Genomic DNA, 20,416 nt, shown 5'->3' on the forward strand with positions numbered 1-20,416 from the left:
CTCCTGTCTCACTTCTCAGCTCTGCCTCAAAGGCTCAATTCGCCGCCAAACGGTGAATCTTTTCTTGGCCTTCTTTTCCTTTTCTCACTCATTATAAAACATGTCTCTCGTCGCCCAATTCCTCTCCCAGATACAGCAGCAAGTCCGCAATCAGCAAGGCGATCTCCTCCGGTCATGGCTCCAAGTAGAGCCGGAATCACCAAAGCAGTATCACGACCTGGCCGCCGAGCTGCGCGCCAGATACAGCCGCCAGGACGCCATTGACAAAGTCGTGGAAGATGCACTTCCACAGCTGGACGATCTGCCAGAGGGCCAGGCAACTGCTTGGCCAGGCCTGTTGGCCTTTTTGAAGGATTACTTGACGTATTGGCGAGATGTCGATTTTACCGACTTGCTGGGGGCACACCAGCTTCTCAGTGGGCTTGTCAAGTGAGTTTTGTCTGATGGATGTTGAGACACAGTAAAGAGAGATGTAGTCAACAACAGTCTACAATCTGGGTCCAACGATTCTTCACGATTCCCATGTTAAACCATCGCGTCTATAGCTCTTGTTCTACTGCATTCGCCCATCCCACCTACGGCTCCATGCTCCTCCAAGTCAGCATGTCTCTATCCGAGACTCTCGCCCGCCTCACCATGAATCTCAACCGCCGGCCCGACCTGACCCGGCGGCTGCGCGTCGTCGACGACGACAACCGCAAGTCTGTTGCCGAGTCTTCGGCCGAGATCATCCAAAAGATCTTCACGACGTGCCTGACCGACCGGACAGGCACCCGGACGAGCAAGCCGGAGGGAAAGCGGGTTGGCGTATATATGTTTGCCAACCTCGTGCTGAAACTCCTCTTTGCAGTATGTCTCTCTCTCACCTTGCTTCAACTTGGTGTCTGCTTTCTCATTCCTTGGAAGCAAGAGCTTGTCGATCATGTCACAACTTATACCATGGCCACGCCTCTAACCACAACTTTTTCACTCTCTCCGTAGTGCCGAAGAACTCAGCTTGCAAAGATGATATTCGTCAACATCGAGTCTATATCGCCTCCGCTTTCACTCTATCCCGCCGCCCAGCGCGTCACCTTTCTCTACTACCTCGGCCGCTTCAACTTCTCAAACCATCACTATAACCGCGCCGCCCTCTGTCTCCAAGAGGCATACCTGCAGACCCCTCCTCAACTCGTCTCTCATCGCAGCAACATCCTCACCTACCTCATCCCCGCAAACCTTCTCCTCGGCAAATTCCCCTCAACCACACTCCTGTCGCGGCCCGAGGCTCAATCGCTCAAACCCATCTTCCTTCCCATGTGCATGGCCATCCGCTCTGGCAACTTCATGCAGTTTCAGGCCCACCTCGCCGCACACGAAACCTGGCTCTTCGAAAAGGGCCTCCTCCTATCACTCTCCAACCGCCTCCGGCCGCTCCTCTGGAGGAGCCTCACCCGCAAGACGTTCCTCCTCACATACGTGCCGCCGCAAGACGCCTCCTCCCGCAAAGCAGCAACGCTCGACCTCTCCCACCTCCTCACCGTGGCAACCTACATCCAGCGCCGCCTCGAAGGCTGGCTGCCCGGCAACCCGACCGCCCCCCACCACCGGCCGTCGCAGGCCAACCCCCTCCTCATGCAGGCCCTCCGCAACAACGTCCAGCCCTCTGCCGAAACGACTCTGGCCCCTCCCCCAGGTGGCCCCCGGAAGCTCCGCCCCAACGAGGGGCTCATATGGGGTAACGCCCTGGTCAGCTACGAAGACATCGAGATGACCGTTGCCACTCTCATCCAGCAGGGCTTCATGCATGGATTCATCGCCCACAGCCAGGGCCGGTTCGCCATTATCGGAGCAAAGGCGAAGGGCAGCCCCGTACTAGCAGGCTGGCCGAACGTCTGGCAGACAATCAGGGAGAGGAGGCACGAAGATGACTTTGATATAGACGCCGTTCCTGGCTGGGTGACTTTATGAGAAAGACAAAGGAACAGAGAGATAGCAAGAGGGGGGAAGACTGGGGTTTGTTGGTACATACAGAAACGCATGATATTGGTTAATTACAAGGGCAAATGCAACGTTGGATAAGAAGATTGAGGGCAAAGACATCCTGGAGGCAATACTAGGTGGTTTGAACTACCGGCGCTAATCAACTCCATGGCCTGGCGTTCGTCTAAATCGTTCAAATCAGGAAAGCTATGCAATTACTCTCTGGGAAACGAAATGATGGGCCCCCTGAGACACCAAATATCGCTAACCGCGGTAACACGCATGTTTGAGATTTGGTGTATATATAGACAGACTCTACATTTGTTTTCCAGGATTACATTCAAGAACGTAGAATTCATAAGTCGCGCTAATGTGGCTTTATCCAATTCCTCCATCTCTCTCTCACTCTCTCTCTCCGCTATTTTTTGCTATTACTTTTGTTGATGGGCGCGGTAATGGTAAGTATAACACACATCGGCTTCAGTAGTAGACGAACTTGAAAATCAGACAAAGCAAAAAGATCAGAATTCGACACAAGCAGCCCACTGCAAAAATCCATTCCATTCCCACCCCCTTTGCTGGACATACATCGTTAAAAAGGTTTGTTAAGTAAGGGTTGTAGACCCAAGAAGAAACTCTCTCGCTCTTTTTCCCTTCCGCTCCCTCCCCTTTGTTTTGTTTTGAGTCCCGACTCGCTCTTTTCCGTAAAAGGCTTTCTCTTTACCGCTGTAGGGGGGTATCGACGACAAAGAAAGGCAAAAAATAGGACAAATAAGGTATAAGACAACAAATAATAAAGTCGTAATAGATGATGAAAAGAAATGCCACCCGTATTCCGGCATTATGATAGTCCAAGAAGAAAAAGCAGAAGAATAAAGGGGAAGAGGGGATGTTGAAGCCGGAAGGGCGTCCCGTATCCAAGCCACACACACACACCAACTCCAGAAACCTCGAAAGACAATAAACACTATCGCCGACAGGGCATATTGGCTGATATGTAAAGCATATGATAAGCGTTATGTAAATAAAAATAGAGCCATATACAGATACGGCAGCATAAAATATCAGGTCGAAGAAAAGAGTGTGCGGCGAGGCGAGGCGAGGGAGGCGGTGGGTTTAGACAGCCCGGGTGCGAAGCGAAAAGAGCGAGAGCGAGAGGGATAGTGAACCGCGTCAAGTGATATAGAGTCTAGAGCAGCATATAAACAAGAATATGTAAACTGCAGCTGACAAAGGGTGACATAGACACTGAAGTAGACGTGAGTATACAAGGTCTGTCAAAGATACAATCAACGGGGCTGCTCGCCATCGTCCTCATCTTCTTCAAAGGAAACAAGCTGCAGCAACAAAGGCAACAATAAGGCCGGCAAAGGCGGTGCTGCCTTGTTGGCGACCAGCCTCACCCTTCTTCGTAGTCGTGGTGACGGGGGCAGAATCGGCCTGGGTGGCAGTGGGCCCCGAGGGGGCTGCGGTGGTCTGGTGAGGCGTCGTGCCGTTCTCATGGAACATGCCGGGGTTCACGGACGGGTGAGCGCGGTTCAGAGCCGTTGATGAAGCCTTGCCGCTGGTGGTGGAGTGGGCAGTCTTGGTAGTGGCCGCTGTCGAAGCCTCGGTTGTCTCGGCGGTTGTTGACTCAGCGGAGGTAGTGGTTGAAGCAGCAACAGTGGTCGACGTGACTTCCGTCGTAGAAGCAGCGGCAGTAGTGGACACCACGGTAGATGATGGCGCGGCCGTGGTCGTGGTCGAAGTAGCCTTCTCGACCTGGGCAGCAAAGCCACCGGCCTTGAGTCCGTGGGCAGTGGAGCTGGGCAGGGCTGACGAGGAAGATCCGGAGTCGGAGTCGGAGTCAGAGCTGCCAGAGCCAGAGCTGCCATCCACGTTGTACGCGACAATGTTGGCAACACCGCCCTTGGGAACCGTGACAACGCAGAAGGCAGCATTGCCAGCGCCAACCGACGACTCGTTGCTATCGACGCTCCCGCTAGAGTTGGGCGAGATCTCGCAGGGCAAGCCGTTGCAGCCACCGTCGGGGCACTCGATTTTGACACCAAATGTGGGAAGGGTGCTCTTCAGAGCGGAATCCTCCCAGATGGGGTTCCAGCCCAGCTTGACGAATGTGTTGCCGTTGCCATCGGTGTTGGCGCCGGCAACATAGGGGGCCCAGTTGCCGACGGGCTTAGTTGAGACACCCCAAACACAATCGGCGACGGAGCTTCCAGGAGGGTTGATGTAGTAGCTACACAAACCAGGTTAGCAGTGTAAGTGACGGGTCAGTCGCTTGGGGTTTCCTACTGAGCTGCTGTTTCACACCAGTAGCTGGTGTCCGGTACAGCAATCGTGGCCTGGTCTGTGACAAGAGTCGGGATGAGCATTGCCTCGTTACCAGGCAGCACTGTCTGGCACCACGACATTGGGTCACCACAGTTGTTGACAGCTACGACAGCGCCGGTGCCTTCAACACAGTAGGGCTTGTTAGGAAATGGCTTGTGGACCTCGCCGTCCTCATCGCAGTACAATCCTCCGTCCTAACCTCGTTAGCAGCTGAAACTTGGAGAGAGGCTGCATCTGCCTTCTCCATAACTACACCATGTTACTTACCATGGAAGACGGGTAAGAGTATGAAGAGTCGGGACTCCATTGCGCCATCACCATACCGGGCTTGCAGGCAATCGGGCAGTAGTGGCCCGGCTTGCAAGGCTGATCAGGGCTCATAGCCCAACCCGCATTCTCAGCATCGGGCGTGACAGCAACCAGGTTGGGATCGTCCGTCGGGAACGCGCATGTTCCTCGCTTGACAATGGAGTTGGAGCTCTCGACAGTGTGTGAGCGCAGGTGAGTGTGCTTCTTGTTGGGAAGCTGGTGAAACCTCTTGTGCGACGAGGCGACTGAGCCGGCGGGCAGAGAGAGAAGCACAACCGCCGACGCGAGGGCGGCCTGGACGTCTGTAACCTTCATGGCGTCGCGTGAAAACGAGAGTGTGAGGCGTATTAGTGGTACTTGCGATAGAGCGAGCGAGTGAGTGAGTGAGAGGTCGCTCGATGAGGACGAGTACGACACTCGTGTTTCGAGATTCAAACAAAAAAGGACAAAGTGAGGGTCGTGTCACGGCGAACAAGCAACCAAAGAGCGACAGGAGCGACGAAAAGCTCGTCTACACAACACGGACACGACACGAAACGACACAGCGCAAAACAGAGAAGAAAGGGAAAAGAGAGAGACGGCGGTGACGGTCGAGGTTCTATGAAAAGAGTGAGATGGACCCGCGGCGAGCAGGGCGACAATAGGCTAGTAAAGGAAGGGATTGACTGAAGTTAGTCCAAAATGCTACTCGCAAGGGACGAAGCGCAAATGCTTGCTACAACACTGCACCGCACGCTCATGACCAGGTAGTAATAATGCCTCGACCGCTCTGCTGAAGATGGGCTGTGATGCTTGCCTCGCTTTGTGGAGCTCGTGGGATGAGCGCGTCGAAATTAATAAGACGTGAACCAATCAAGTGTCGGCCTTGTTCCCCCCTGGGAAACCGTTGTCCAATCCAGCCACTCAAGCAGGGCCAAAGGAAATTAAGGCCCTCCTAGTGTGAGCGACGCATCGAAGACCGCATTAACTGCAAAGAGAACAAGTCCCAGATCCACCTCGACGGCCAGACGGGGGCTCGATGTCGAGGCACTGTCGGTGCTGTGCTTTGTTGTAGACAAGGCAGATCATGGCCAGCCGAGGAACCAACTGGTCGTATTGTGGTGGTAACTGCCAACAGTACAAGTACGGAGCAAGTCCTCGAAGCGGTCGTGGTGGCAGTAGCGTCAATCTCAACTACTTCTTTGTTGGCAGCGCGGCGTGTTCCAAGAGCCACGAGAGAAGGCCATCGGTGCCCCCCTGATATCAACATGTTTGCCGCCTGCCGCACCACAAGGGGGCCGTTGCAATAATCCTAACATCTTGTGTGAGATGGAAAGTCCACGGACATAGTGCTCCTACAAGCACATCACCGCCTCCGAATGACAACGTTGAGAGCGAGGAAAAGAAGAAATTGATCGACGACGCCAAAAGACGAGATTTGGCGGAACGCTCCGAATCGCTGCGTCTTGCTGATCCCCCCAATCAGCTTCACCGTTTAGCACAGCTGAGGCTGAGCTGTCACCCCGCGAACATTAATAGAACTGGAATTAGCAGTGAGGGGTTCAACGTTCGCCTTGCCACGAACACCATCCAATATGCCGGCCGTCGCCTGTTCCTTGAGCAGTGTTAGTCATTCTCGCCGGCCCGCCATCTTGCGACTCTCGAAGCGAATCTGATGAGACAGGTCTTGCTCCTAAGCATCTCTCCGTTTTGTCGTTGCCATAGAAGATGTGGCGGTCGAGCTGTTCTCCCTGGAAACGAGGCTAGTCGGGATTAGACATGGGGGACCCCTTTTTGTCCGCACGGGGGTGCAGGGAGAGAAATTTTGTGTAACCGACATGCTCCACTCAACACGAGCATGAACGCCCACGAGCTTGCCATTCACCGGCTGAAAAAGGTCTCTGTTCCTGCATTGCGTACGGAGAAGGCCAGGCATGAGAAGGCTAAGCCCAATCCAACCTTGAACAGCAGTGTGTTGCCTGGCGCCGACCCTGGAGAAGACGTCTGTGCTTTTACACACAACAAGGAGTGTTTGTTGAGCAAGGTGGTATTTGCTTGTAATGCTCCCAGCAAGAACCTTGCGAATTCTGGAAGAGAATGCCGTCTTACCTCCACCTTTTCCATCTCAATGCCCTGTGCTCCGTTAAATCTTCAAATCTCGCCCATCATCGCGATATCACGAGCTCCGCCAGCGCTGCCGCTGAAGGCCATGTTCAGACAGGGAACAGTGATGGAGATGTGATTTCTTCTTTTGTCTTCCATAATTGCGTATCCTCATCTCGACTGATAAGGTGGCATCATGCGATACTTCATCTGATCTTGCCCCGTGGCTAATCAACTTGCTTGCCGTCTTGGCGAATGAGGTGATCCGTCAATTCAAGGAAAGATCTCGATCCGTCTTGCATCCTGGAGCATTTTGCCTGGCTTTTTATGCCACTGACGGGCAACATCTTCTCTGTGAGCCGTGCCTCAGTGATCTTCCACGACATACTGCATGCGCGAGTCCGGAGTCTTCGATCAACGATTAGTACAACCAATATGGTGTAGTATTAGATTGCATATCATAAGGCGGGAGCTGCCTTCACGCTTGCCGCAATGGCTTGCTTGCTTCAAGTGCATTCAGATATCCTTTTCCCGATGGCCGACCACTCTTGCGAACGAGTCGAATGACATTGTCATGGAATGGCGGCCTGCAGTTTTGCTTCGTAGATGCTCATCATAGTTCAGCATCTCTTTATAAGGAACCTTTGCAATGATCTCAACCATCCGAGCAGTGGACCTTTTACCTCTCAGGGAGGTGATGGAGTCATAAGGATCAGGTGGGGCATAAATCTTGGAGACATCAATCAGCTCCTCGCTTGCAGACTCTGCAGAACGGTCGTTGACCTCGAGCACGTGGCCGCCTGCACCGGCTGTTATGTCGTGCTGAACTGTTCCGGCGGCTGCCTCGGGGCAGACGATGTGTGTCAACATGATGGGCTCTAGAATACCAATCTGGCTCTTGTCGAATGCCTCCCGAAGAGCCGCTTGGACGGCGGTCTTGGCCGCACCACTGAAATGGCCTCCCGTTGGTGTTTCTAGCGCATCGCGAGATGTATCAAGTGTAATGTGGACATGGCAACCGTGAACTGGCGACGCACGACGAGGCCCTCTCGCTAACCCAGCTATAGCTCCATTGAAGAGCTGTTGACGCGCCTCATCCGCATCGACCAGCACGGCGCTGGCTTCGCCGTGCATGGGAATGTCGATCTGAACAATGTTGCCATCCTTCTCGAGGCCGGTCTCTATCAAGCTGCCATGTTCCCCTTCCTCTATCGGCTTGAGGTTGACTGTGCAGGTAACTTTGCCAGATTTGCCAGCCACTGGGCGGTCAAAAACCGTATGTTGAGGAGAAGTCTCAGCAGTAACACACTCCTTGTAGTCAACTTCGATGGGACCGAATTCGGCATCTATCTTGTGCTTCTGCCTCATGTTGTAAAGCGATACATCCAGGTGAAGCTTTCCCATGCCCTGGATTGTGAACTGGTCGGTCTTTGGGTTTCTACTCCATCGAAGACTTGGATCTTCTCGCGAGGCGCTCTCTAAAGCGGCCGCTAACTGCTGGGCTGCTACGTTGCCATACGGATCAACCTGCAGGAAGGCAACCGGTGGTGGGATTTCCGGAGGTCTGATCTGTATATGCCGTAAATGCTCGGGGACCGCTTTGCCGCTCGCCATGGTGATCAGGGTATCTCCGGTGCGTGCTTTCTTGAGTCCTCTCAAAGCTCCAATTTGGCCAACCGAAAGCTCCTGAATGTCTTCAGTCTTGGATGCTGATATCTGCAAAATGCCCATCGGTCGTTCCTGGATGAGCATATGGGTGTTGAAGCTCGGCGCATTGCGGGTCAAGGTGCCATGGTAGACTCTCACAAAGCTGATGACGCCCTCTTTTGGATGGTCAAATACTTTGAAGACAGATGCCACCGAAGTGACGTTGGGGTCAACAGCCTTTTTGCCTTTTCCTTTGAGAGCCTCACGAAGCTCGGTCTTGGTGCTCCCGACCCTGACCTCCGGGTCAGGCCGCTCGGCCGGATTGGGAAGATAGTCGGCGATGGCATCCATGAGCGGCTCAACCCCAATGTGACGAAAGCTTGAGCCCGCGAATACAGGTATGACGCGGCCATCGCCACTTTGTATGCTTCTCCTGATGGCCTGTTTGAGTAGAGAGGCAGGAATATTTTCGTTTTCAGCCAAGTATTCGTCCATCACGGCCTCGTCAAAATCCGCCAGGCCCTCAACCAAGCGTTGCCGCGCCACTTGCATCTCCGTCAGTAACGACTGGTTTGAGGTTGACAGTAATTCTTTGAGCTCAGCCGGCTCGTACCGAGCCTTTTGCCTTTCGCTCTTCCATCGGTACCCTACTCCATCAACAACGTCGATTACACCAACAAAGTCCTCTTTCTCCCACCATGGGATCTGACAGACTAACGGCCATCCCTTGAGTCGAGAGCCAATCTCCAAGACGGATTTCCTGAAAGATGCGCCCTCACGGTCCAGCTTGTTGCAGTAGACAATCCGCGGGATCTTGAAGTCCTGGGCAGAGGCCCAGACTCGTTCTGTGTGCGCTTCCACGCCCTTGACAGAGTCGATGATGCAGACAGCTCCATCGAGGATTGGTAGGCATCTATCGACCTCAAACCTGAAGTCCTGGTGCCCGGGAGTATCTATGAGATTGATGGTCTTTGGCGATGTTCCAGGCGGGCAGTCCTGTTGCAGTGGCCAGTGGAATGTGATGGCCGCCGACTGAATGGTGATTCCACGCTCCCGCTCAAGCTCCAAGAAGTCGGTAACGGTGTTGCCAGAATCCACATCTATGACTGTCAGCTGGGTCTCGGACGCGAGTGTTGTTACTGCAAACCTCCTACTCGTTGCGTCACGCCACTGTAGTAGAGCATGCGTTCAGTTGTTGTTGTTTTGCCCTACACAACGGGTAAGCATCAAGGTCAGGATGGCTGAGGTACATGTAGGTGCAAACCTTACAGCGTCGACGTGAGCAATGATACCGATGTTGCGAGTGTTCTCAAGCAATGAGCTCACATATCTCGTACCATTTGCATTGCCGTACAGAGGCCTCTTGGGGGGGAACAGATCTGTCACGGCCCTGTTGACCGACCGTCTGAGGAAGCTGCATTGTCTCCTCGCTGAGGCTCGGCGAAGAAGAGCCACAGCAATCATGGCGACTCGATCTGGAGACGACGCCCTGCGAGAGATGGCACTAATGGCGGCTGCACCACGAAATCATCAAGACCGTGCCCTTGACTCTCAATCGTGAAGGGATTGGAGCAAAATGCAAGATGTTTTGAACAGTAATTTTGAGTTTGGGAAAGCTTGAGGCTCGGCTTGGAATGCTATCAGTGATACCTGAGGTATCGAACAGTTCTTTCCATCTTAGCGGGGCCTGCAGCTCTACAGGCATGAACTTATCCCGGAATATGTCTATATCCAATATTATGCTACAACGGAGCTTCGGCATGTGAAAGGACACTTGACAATTGACTGCCTTACAGTGAATGGTAACAGCTTCATCAGTCGTAGAGAAAAAAGAAAAAAGACTAAAGGTGTCCATATATAAGTATGTATTCGATGGAATGACCAGCTAAAAATGAGTCCCTCCTTGACAGGTGGGCAGCTGTAGGTTAAGGAGGATTATCCCGCTCAACCTTGCGGCTGCAATGGAATTATAAAGTTAAATTTGAATGAGGATGTCGTAAAAAAACTCCATAGGCTATGATATGCCAGTCTATATCGCAGATTTTACACAATTGCTCATTGTAGTCTGAAAGAGATTGAGCTGATGGTCATCTCTTAACCTTATATGAGATCAGTGGTCAAATCGAAAATATCAGGGTAACTATCAGGCAAGCATGCCTCCTTCGGAGAGAAATGTCCCTACCTCTGAAAAGGCCAAAGCGTCAACCTATGCAATCCAATTACCAATTAGCGAGAAAAGATACTACTCCAGGCATCATATAGACCCAAGGACTCATGGGGGATGTTGACTGTGGACCTGGCGCTTGTAGGGTGGTAGAAGGTACGTATACTGTGCACATTGCACTAAACACTTCCAGATTCTGACGTTACGGTTGAGTCTCTAAGGCCAAACTCAACCTCAGAATTACAACCGTCCACAATCCAGAGCTCAAGCAGCCATGGCAAGAAAATTGCCCTGGAAAAGACAGACCGGGGACTCGGAGCCCTCGCCAAGCAGCAGCATAAGAAACGCAGCAGCTCAAAGTCCTGCATCATCTGCTTCGAGACCAGCGGCGCAACACGAGCGTCGGCATGTCGTGCGAACGCCTGTATCGCGCAGACACGTTCAGCGCGTTCTGGACTCCGGTATGAATGACCGCGAATCTGCCTTTCAGGACACCGCAAAGCAATGAGAATTGAAACTTTGTCACAAATGACTGACAAAATCTGATAGATCCTATCAGAAGTCCGTCTACTTCGCCTCCACCGGAGAGGCCTCAGGAAGAGTACATACGCACCATCTGATATCCTGACGTTGATGACAATGCTCAATTCAACATGCAGCTGCCTCTCACCAGCTCACAACTAACTGTCTTGTTTCTTAGGTTCATGATCCCAGGGGTGCTGAACGATGACAAATACAGAATGGTCGAAGACGAGTTTCTGCACGTCGCCCAGCGCTTCACAGCGCATCTCCACCGCGCAGAATACGATCGCCTCAAAGCCCTCGCCAAGGCGCAAAACGCAGACACCATCCGCGAGATTGAGCGTCCAATCGTGCCAGATCTGCTGCCGACTGCCAGTACGCGACAGAGAAGGGCGTCGCGCCAGCGGGTTCTGAAGCAGCGTAAGGCGCTGGCCGCGGATGGCCGTGGCGACGAGGACCGCAAAGCCAAAGGCGATGGGGCAAAGTCGCCGTTGGCGGCAACGGGTTTACGAGGCTTGATGGAGGCGCCGAGGCGTGAGGGTAGGACCATCATGCCTGCTGTGAGCGCTTCGTCTGCTTCGTCTAGGACGAGAGCGGCGGCGGGATATTCAAGCAAGTCGTTGCCACAGCAGGATTCTCGAAGCCGAGAGCCGTCGCCCTCACTGCCACCATTACCGTCATCAGTAAAGAGGATCAAACACGAACCACTCGCCAATTCACGAACAACTTCTGCGCCAAGCGGAAGCACGTCACAGCCTTCTCGCGGTTCACACTCAGATGTCCAAGCCACGTCTTCACCCGCCACAAGGAATCTGAAGGAAACGCCTCGAGAAGAGCGTAAGGCCCCCGAGCAACGACCTAACGTCCACGTTTTGGACGACGACGACGATGATCTCTTCGGCTTGCACGAGCGTATGATGAGCAGGAAGAAATCCCGAGAGCAATTTAAACGGTCGGGCGCCAAGAGTGCCATTAAAGATGACTCGAACACAATCGACCTTACCTCTATCCCTTCATTCTTATAGACATCTGTCCGGAGTACGACCCCTCACAGGAAGATAAAGGAACCATGGCTTATCACGATAATTATTTTGATGCTTCAAGGCAAATATAGAGCTCTGGTGGAAGCCAAACATGACGTCGTTATTCACATTGATGTGAGTATTATGAATCCCTGTACTACTAATCCTCCATAGTGAGCTCATCAAAGTCATCTAGCAGCTCATCCATATTCACTCCAGGAATGCCCTCGTCTCCATCCTCCTCGGTCTCGGCTATGCTCATCTCCTCATCATTTGCCTTCTTGGGGTTCTTGTACAGCGCCAAAGCCGCACGAAGTTCCTCATCCTCCTCGACGTCACGCAAGAACATCTCGTACTCCTTATCCAAACGCTCTTGGTCTGCCTTCTTTGGCAGAAGGTCGCCCTCGTCCTTGTTCATACGCTTGAGCTTCCAGTTGCGGCGACGGTTCCTCCTGCGGTTGGGGTAGTGTTTCTTCACCAGCACCACATCCGGAACAGTTGATGAATATGTGTTGGATTCCTCTATGGCATCAAATTCGGGGTTGTTGAAGTTGGTGCCGCTCAGCATGTAACCCATGGCTGAGTCACCCGGCTGCAGCAGGTTTCCTAGATGTGTTCTGGTAAAGTATGTCTTGTCGTTGACACCAAGATCAGAAGCACGAGCAACGGTCGCCTCGGCGAGCACCCACTTGCCCTTTCGAACAGGAGTGGGCTCAATGTCCATGACGATGAACTCGACCAACTCCATCGCGTCGGCGAGGGCTGTGAAGGGGGCACGCCAGTAGATGGACGAGCTGACTTCCGCCGTTTGGAGAGTCTGCGGGTCCATGAGGTAGACTGCTGTGCCAATCTTGTGGCAGAGGACGAGGGGCGAGATGTTGCCGCTCTGTTTCGCAAGCTTTATCGGCAGCGCAACCAGGTCATCTCTGCATACGGGGACGAGCTCGGCGGAGAAGGTGAATTTGTATGATTTCTTCGAGGTGTGGGTATCCATAGAGATCAGTTCTTGTGAGGACTTGACTTTGACGGGAACGACTGAGTTGAGGAAGTCGACAAACTTCTCGGCCTGATTTCGCACGGAGAAGAAGAAGTCGATGCCGTCCTTGGCTTCCTTAATGTTGAGCGTCTCCCTGTGCGCGCCATGTTTCAGGACGAGCTGCTCCAGGAAGTGGAACGTCCTCTTGTGCAAGACCTTCTGTCGGACTTGGACGCAGGCCCTCCAGTGGTTAGGGGTGAAACTCTTGGCGCACTCGGGGCACTGCTGATGCGCCACGACATATACGACCTCAAAGGTCTGCTGCAGCAGGACACCCTGCTGGACGGCGTCTTGGACGGTCAACTTGACCTTTACTCTCCGCGAGTGAGGCTCAGTCCAGATGAAGCTCGCATCGACGATTCGCACTTTGTTCAGGCCCCTCAACTTCTTGAGGCAGAGCGCTAGCAGTTCGCGGGATTCGGGCATGGCGGAGATCCAACTTGAGGGTGGCAACAGCCATCTTTCGCAGTCTCTGCATTGCTGGATGGTGGCCTCTCGCTGGATGCCCTGGGAGATGTCGTTGGTCAACTTGATGCAGTCGTAGCAGGCGGCGCCCGTGGCTGTTGTTCCGTCGATGGGAGCACCGCAGTTGTGGCAGAGAATACTGTGGATGACGAGTCTCAGCATTTATCTTCACCGGATATCATGGAGGGGCTGTCGCAAAAGACGACGAAGCGAAGATGTTCGTCCGCAGACAAGCCGTGGGAAAGCGTTAAGATTTACTTACGTTGCTGCCGTGTGCACCTGCTGCCCCACGGGCGCAATAGAAATGGCATCATCCAGGTCCATAGACATCTTGTTTGATGAGGCCGATGGTTGATGTGGTGGGTGGTCTGGTATGGAGATGGGAATTATCAGACGGAGTCGCCTCTGATACCATATGGACGAAGAAAGTTCAAAAATTATTTTGCCCCGCTGCTTGATAAGCGACCTGGCATGGGCTTATCGCGGGCAATTCTGCCTGTAACGCTTGTTGCCGGATCTGTCATAGTGCGTTCGCAGCAGTGAGTCATGTCGGGTTCCATAGGTAGGCATTTCTACGGTTTGATGGAGGAGCAATGGCAAGAAGCGGACATCAGCATTGCTTTTGTATGGCAAATGGTTTAATTCGGCTGGTATTGAGAATTATTACGCTCGGCCTGATACAAACAAAACCTTTCTATATATACATACAACAGATGCAACGAGCAACAGCAGAAATGGTGAACACGAACAGCTCCAACAGCTAAAAGATCTTGCTCAGCACTCTGCTCACCCGCTCCGGTTCCTCGGTGGTATCTTTGTCCTTGCTGATCTTGGGAATCTGTTTGAAGGTCCGCACGGCTCCCTTTGGCTCCTCGGCCTCCGCCGCATCGCTCGCCTTCCTCTTCTTCGCCTTTGCCTTTGCCTCTATGCCGTCCAGCATCTTGGCTTTCTCGACGTTGCGGACGAACAGCTTGTTCTCGCGTGTTGACTTGCTGATTTCAGCCCTCATGCGACTTGATCTCTCGGCATCCTCGGCGGCAATCTGCTCCGTCAGGTTGTGCCATTTGAAGCCCTTGAGATAGAGCAGATTCCATATATCGTCGTGGTAGTAGCTCCCCTTCTTGCCACCGATTGGTCGCGCATTCAGAAGCTCACACACAGCCTTTGCGTCCTTCTTCTTGACAAACTCCACCCAGCCCTCGGTAAACGTCTTCTTCTTGTTGCCGCCTCCTTTGATACGCCGCGCTCGTGCGATTGGGTCTTCGGGGGCGAGGAATATTCTGTTGATGGTTCCATATGGAGAGAGGAGAGACCGTAGCTTGTTCGGCTTCATGAATGGCGGCACGCGCGAGATGTATACGACGCCGGATTTTCTGATTGCTTCGTCTGTCGCGACAAGGTTCTTCTTCGTCAACGGCCGGGCAACGCCAGGCAAGTCTTTGGCCCTCAGCTTCTTTGCTTTCTTCTTGCCGCTGTCCTTGTCGCCTTTTTCGGCCTCTCCATCTTCTTTCGTCTCTTCTGAACTCTTCTTTTCTCCATCACTGCCGTCTTGTTCCTTGTCGCTCAATTCAGCATCGTCGTCATCCTCGTCGTCGCTGCTAATCTTCCGTCGCTTGGGGCCGCGTCCGCCCTTTTTCACTTCGTCATCCGAGTCGTAAGCGTTCACGCGCTCATCTTCACTGTCGGACACGTCCAAGAAATCGGTGGCCTTTGTGGCAGCCATGGTGTGTGGTTTGTGTAGGGAATTGCTCCAAACTTGGTGCCGTAGGCGCAACTCGGCTCAGAGCTCAGCAAATGGCTGCAGCGAGGAAGAAAAAAGTTCCTTATCGATAGAGCATCGACGTATTGCATTTATCGGGGCGCATCGCTTTAAGCGGACTATTCAAGCCTGTGGTGGATCCAGTCAACCAAGTTGGGCATGAACCACAAGCCATGCCACGAGGATATGGCTGAACCGTCCCGGTGGGAAGGAAGCGCTAATAGAGCTGAGTCTCTTCCAAAGGACGCGCATACATATAATCGAATGAATTCATGTATAATCGGGCTTTACTCAACATTTGCCTCATCTGACATACCGAGTCGATTCTCTAGTAACGCGGACTCTCTTACGTACAATTACCGGGTAGTTTCAGGGACGGCTTGTTCGTAGGCGGTTATCCAGTAATACTTCTCAGGTGGACTGAGATGGATATGGCGGGGCAACGATATCGGTGACGTGGGGCAAATGATGAACGGGCAAGAGCGGCCTTGAGACCGGTATCACACTTCCCCTCTCCCTCTCCTCTCCTTTCAGGTTTCACATCGTCCATTATTCACTCTTCGTTATTCGAACCCTCGAGATACTGTTCCGTCAAATCCCCGGTCACATCAGGAATCACACGCAAACATGTCTGTCGAGGTGATCAAGACCATCTCCCCAAACACCAACGAGGTGGTCATCACTCGCAATGGCGCCTCGGCTGCCGATCTGGAGCTGCTACCCAAGGTCGCCACCGAAGCCTTTCTGGAATTCCGTAAAACGACGCTCAAGGACAGGCAAGACATTGTCCGCAAGTTTCTCGACGCATTGGACAAGAACAAGGACGACCTTGCCCTGGAACTGACCACTCAGATGGGCCGGCCCATCGCTTATACGGCGAAAGAAGTCACAACGGCTATCAAAAGGGCGGAGTACCTCCTTAAGCTCAGCAACGAGGTCTTACAGGACGTCGAGGGTGAGCCCGAGAAAGGGTTCAAGCGTTTCATCCGGAGAGCACCCGTCGGCCCTGTTCTCATCATCTTTGCCTGGAATGTAAGCAGAATCAATCTCCTGTGCCAGCCACTGCTACACGCGCTGTTTCTCACTCTCTCAATTCTCTTATTAACTCATCATTGTCTCAAAGTATCCTTATTTGATCCTCGTCAATGCACTGATTCCAGCAATCTTGGCCGGAAACAGCGTGATTTTGAAGCCGTCGCCGCAGACGCCGACTATTGTAGAACAAGTGGCGAAGCTCTTCTCAGAGGCCGGCCTACCCAACGGCGTTCTGCAATATTTCCACTGCGGATCTCCTAGTCTCATGGAACCTATTGTTCGAGACCCAAGGATTTCGCTGATCTGTTTCACGGGATCCGTTGCTGGCGGCCTTGCCGTGCAACAAGCTGCCGCGGACAGAATCGTCAATGTGACCCTCGAGCTGGGCGGCAAGGATCCTGCATACATCAGAGACGATGTAGACATCGATTGGGCCGCCGAAGAGATTGTCGATGGCGCCATCTTCAACTCTGGCCAAAGCTGCTGCTCCATTGAACGGGTCTATGTGCATGAAAAGGTGCACGATGACTTTGTGGCGGCCGTTCAGAAGGTGCTCAAGGGATACAAGCTCGGAGACCCCTTTGACAAATCGACCCATATTGGACCAGTCGTCTCCAAGCGCTCCAAGGAAACAATAGAGTCGCACATCCAGGACGCCTTGAAGAAGGGAGCCAAGGATGTTACGCCGGAAAACGAAAGCTTCCAAAACCCTCCGCCCAAGGGCAACTTTGTGAAACCCACCCTATTGACTGGTGTGGATCACACAATGACGGTCATGACGGAAGAGACATTTGGGCCTGTGATTCCGGTGATGAAGGTCAAGGGCGACGACGAGGCCGTGAAGCTGATGAACGATAGCGAGTTTGGACTCACGGCTAGCATCTGGACCAAGGATACTGATCGAGGCTACGAGCTCTGTGAGCAGGTTGACGCCGGCACTGTCTTTGTCAACCGCTGCGATTACCCCAGTCCGGTAAGTCTCCGACGCGCCCTCATAATCGCATTGCATCCCTCCCCTCGTCCCCTCCCTTAGTTGGCCCGTGGTCATATTTGCACCCGCCCGGGCAGCAACTCTAGCAGGCAATCACCCCGTCAGGCAAATCAATAGTCAATGAATTGATCGTGAACGACCCGTTGCTGACTGTATTACCAACAAATAGGACCTCGCCTGGACGGGATGGAAGAACTCGGGCAGAGGTCAGACTCTTGGCAGATTTGGCTTCGACGCTTTCGTCAAGTCTAAGAGCTTTCACATCAAGGACCATCCCAAATAAGCGGCGGACGAGCGCCCTGTGGCTCTGATTTTAATTTCACTCAGGTACATAAAGAAAGAACCTTGAAAGCAAAGACCGTTGCCATCACCCGAATTGAATCTAGTGCCAGCCGTGCCTCCGCACCAGCCCCAAAGATTAGCGAGAGATCTCCCTTTGGGCTGCATTGAGCGTCGAAGCGTCAACCCTGTGATTGGCTCGCCCGCGCGACGAATAACGCGAGGATATTAAACTCTACTGTATCTGACAAGGGTTTCCCATGTTTCATGGTTTCAAGGTTCGACTTCGATTCCTGGCGAGGGAACACGGCAGCATCTCACGTTGTCTGCATGCAGAAGCGGGCGTTTTCCCCACCGCGGCCTGCAAAACGCGAAGCCTAAATCCTGACCAGAGACGAACGGGAAGCCGTGTTGACATGAAACGAAAATCGTCGCCAAGCAAGGAGGCTGTGATGATAGCGAATCGGCCAAGCCGCCGGTTGACCCCATTCGTTCTGTGCAGGAAAAGGAAGCAAACAAAGGCCGTGCACGTCCACTCGCAGCTCCGCCCGTTGCTCCGCCCGTGACAGGACGGCCTCATGTCGTTGTCGCCGCGCTCGCCTACCGACAGCTCAATATCCTGGAGAATGCTACGGCATACGGGATACTGCGGCAGGGTGCCGGCATCTGGAATGCCAATTCAGGCCTCACGCATTCCACCTGAAGCCGTGAGCGAATGCACAGGGCTTGCCTCCAGACGGCATGTGAGACAGCAAATCTGCAGGCAGGCATCTGTTGCTCTCCTGCTCCCCTAGTGTTGTTGCACTCTTCGCGGCCGCGTGTGAGTGTGTGTGAGTGTGTCTAATGAGACCCCGTTTCGACAGAGGCCCAGGAGCGGCACCGACCGAAGGGCTGTCGAATCATGGTGCTCAGACACGCATAGATGCCGATGCGAGGTGATGGATATATATTTGGCCAGCGCCGCATCCGTCGGCAACGTGCTGGGTTTGTGTTGTGAATCTCAAGCCCGTCACCTCCATTCATTCTGCACCCAGGAAGCTCGGAGCCTCATCAGCACCAGCCCACACACTCTTTCCCACCCCTGTCATTCCTTTCTCTCTTCTTTTCCCTCCCCTTGTCTTTCCTTCGGCAGTGTGCAGCAGCAGCCGCATTTAATCGTTTGTCCGTTTTTGTGTGTCTTGCTCGTATTCTCATTCTTTCTTTCTGGCTTCTCTCTCTTTTCTGGTTTAATTGAAAAAGCCCACATCGTCTCAACCCAATCGCTCGGATCTTCATCGAATTGGTTCCATCTTGCACCAACAACAGCTCTCGGCCAACAACATCCGGTAGAGCAAGTGAGAGGAATTAAGAGCCACCGCAGACGCTATCTTTTCCCTCTCTTTCCTTTTACTATTTTTATCATTGTAATTACGGCGACTAGTTGTGAAGCAAACTTGTGCCGGTTCAATCACACAAACAGCCACTCTCGTGGACGTCTATTGTCTTTTTATTCTCTGCAATTCTTTCTCTTGTCCTTCATCGTCGTTTACGAAAAGCACTCTTCAATCATTCTAGCGTTCTTCTTTGGGTTTCATTTTTTCTCCTCTCCGTCATCTCGATTTCAGTCAATCAACAACTTTGCTCTACCCTCAACCAATGGCGCAGTTGCCGAGAAGTATTTCGCTGGTCAACTTGGAAACCGATAGCATTGGTGGCTGTTCCAACACGACATACGCAACCTCCGAGATGCGTCTCAAGAACAACGTCAGGAATCTTTATGAGCGCATGCAGCAGGCTTTGCGTCATGGCAGGCGGAAGCAGAGGCGCGGATTGGAAATTGTACGTCACATACCTATGCTCTGCGTGTATTTCTGCGAATGAGCTTCTGACTAACAGTCGTCTCTTAGTCTTCTCCGTTTGGTCTCAAGAAAGAACCTGTTCTTCTTCCTGGCATCTCTCAAGAAGAGTGAGGCAACCCGGGAGATCTCTCACTAGTTTTGCACTGCGTGCTAACCTACTATCCAACCAGACTGAGCATACTGCGAGAGAAGGCCGCCGCTAGTCAAATCGGTGTCGCCGAGGACTCCATGTACCCCGACCCAACCTCCAGCCTGCCTCGGTCAATCCGTTCTCGCTCCCCTTACCGAAGCCCCTCGCCTTTCTCTATTGCCTCTGCCAAAGAGCAGCAGGCCAACTGATCGAATGACCGAATGCATACCTCATGAACGAAACCACAATATCACCATATCCATGACTGAGGACTGAACGGATACTACTATCGTTATCTTTTATCTTTACTGCGTTGAATACTGACGCCTTTCCTTTCATTGCTTATCACTTTTACTATTCTCTTTCGTTTTCTCGGCTTGCTTTTTCGGCGCGGTGAATAGGGGGACAAAACAGACTGGCTAGATGGTATGGACAGGTTTGGGACTCGGATCGGAACGCTTAATATGGATTATCACAGGATAGATTGGACAGGACCGGCCGGCGAGCAATTAACGGGGCAACATAGACATTTACTATTACAATGGCGATCCCGAATACTCGCGACGAGGAAAAACAAAAGGGAAACAAACAGACTTAATTCGGTAATGACGCACGCAAAGGGGGGGTTCGGGCGGCGCGAAGGGGGGATACAGCGGGAGTCAAGGCGGCATTTGCTTTTACCACACAGCACCACTAGGTAGCTAGATCTAATGCAAATTGATACAGGAGAAGAATCGCACTTCGAAGCATTCTCTACCTACTAAAATAATGGGATGTCCAGTTTTTGAGTCAATTTGAGTGTTGTTTTTATGCATTATTGTTTACTTTGTGGTTTTTGTAATAC

General features: G+C 52.7%; 8 protein-coding genes across 8 annotated transcripts; 4 read left to right on the forward strand and 4 right to left on the reverse strand.

Moving 5' to 3' along the window:
- The first annotated feature begins 518 nt into the window (after positions 1-518).
- Positions 519-1,958, forward strand: BBK36DRAFT_1134007 (hypothetical protein). Its single transcript, XM_024892163.1, has 2 exons — positions 519-849; positions 982-1,958. Exons 1-2 carry the CDS (start codon positions 604-606, stop codon positions 1,948-1,950), a joined length of 1,215 nt encoding a protein of 404 aa, XP_024753966.1. The 5' UTR covers positions 519-603; the 3' UTR covers positions 1,951-1,958.
- A 1,327-nt stretch (positions 1,959-3,285) lies between these two features.
- On the reverse strand, positions 3,286-4,917 carry BBK36DRAFT_1108852 (glycoside hydrolase family 132 protein; the record flags this gene model as incomplete). Its single annotated transcript, XM_024889411.1, has 3 exons — positions 3,286-4,198; positions 4,255-4,487; positions 4,561-4,917. The coding sequence occupies 3 exons, from the start codon at positions 4,915-4,917 to the stop codon at positions 3,286-3,288; spliced, it is 1,503 nt and encodes a 500-aa protein (XP_024753967.1).
- A 2,282-nt stretch (positions 4,918-7,199) lies between these two features.
- Positions 7,200-9,515, reverse strand: BBK36DRAFT_1175041 (P-loop containing nucleoside triphosphate hydrolase protein; the record flags this gene model as incomplete). The annotated part of the gene is made up of 2 exons (XM_024895947.1): positions 7,200-9,431; positions 9,479-9,515. The coding sequence occupies 2 exons, from the start codon at positions 9,513-9,515 to the stop codon at positions 7,201-7,203; spliced, it is 2,268 nt and encodes a 755-aa protein (XP_024753968.1).
- Positions 9,516-10,222: 707 nt separating this feature from the next.
- BBK36DRAFT_1165161 (hypothetical protein) lies at positions 10,223-12,042 on the forward strand (the record flags this gene model as incomplete). The annotated part of the gene is made up of 5 exons (XM_024894750.1): positions 10,223-10,241; positions 10,649-10,651; positions 10,838-10,956; positions 11,045-11,124; positions 11,169-12,042. 5 exons carry the CDS (start codon positions 10,223-10,225, stop codon positions 12,040-12,042), a joined length of 1,095 nt encoding a protein of 364 aa, XP_024753969.1.
- Positions 12,043-12,092: 50 nt separating this feature from the next.
- BBK36DRAFT_1134008 (NMD3-domain-containing protein) lies at positions 12,093-13,891 on the reverse strand. The gene is made up of 2 exons (XM_024892164.1): positions 13,803-13,891; positions 12,093-13,679 (listed from the first exon to the last, which is right to left on the reverse strand). Exons 1-2 carry the CDS (start codon positions 13,868-13,870, stop codon positions 12,200-12,202), a joined length of 1,548 nt encoding a protein of 515 aa, XP_024753970.1. The 5' UTR covers positions 13,871-13,891; the 3' UTR covers positions 12,093-12,199.
- Positions 13,892-14,148: 257 nt separating this feature from the next.
- Positions 14,149-15,122, reverse strand: BBK36DRAFT_1134010 (hypothetical protein; the record flags this gene model as incomplete). Its single annotated transcript, XM_024892165.1, has 3 exons — positions 14,149-14,169; positions 14,233-14,258; positions 14,293-15,122. A coding segment is annotated over one exon (822 nt), but the record flags the coding sequence as incomplete, so codon positions are not given.
- An 804-nt stretch (positions 15,123-15,926) lies between these two features.
- Positions 15,927-17,608, forward strand: BBK36DRAFT_1175060 (aldehyde dehydrogenase; the record flags this gene model as incomplete). Its single annotated transcript, XM_024895948.1, has 3 exons — positions 15,927-16,331; positions 16,423-17,307; positions 17,495-17,608. The coding sequence occupies 3 exons, from the start codon at positions 15,927-15,929 to the stop codon at positions 17,606-17,608; spliced, it is 1,404 nt and encodes a 467-aa protein (XP_024753972.1).
- A 1,631-nt stretch (positions 17,609-19,239) lies between these two features.
- BBK36DRAFT_1155448 (hypothetical protein) lies at positions 19,240-19,781 on the forward strand (the record flags this gene model as incomplete). The annotated part of the gene is made up of 3 exons (XM_024893829.1): positions 19,240-19,422; positions 19,491-19,549; positions 19,613-19,781. The coding sequence occupies 3 exons, from the start codon at positions 19,240-19,242 to the stop codon at positions 19,779-19,781; spliced, it is 411 nt and encodes a 136-aa protein (XP_024753973.1).
- Positions 19,782-20,416: the final 635 nt, after the last annotated feature.

This window comes from Trichoderma citrinoviride (genome assembly GCF_003025115.1).
Source record: "Trichoderma citrinoviride strain TUCIM 6016 unplaced genomic scaffold BBK36scaffold_1, whole genome shotgun sequence".
NCBI classification, from domain to species: Eukaryota; Fungi; Ascomycota; class Sordariomycetes; order Hypocreales; family Hypocreaceae; genus Trichoderma; species Trichoderma citrinoviride.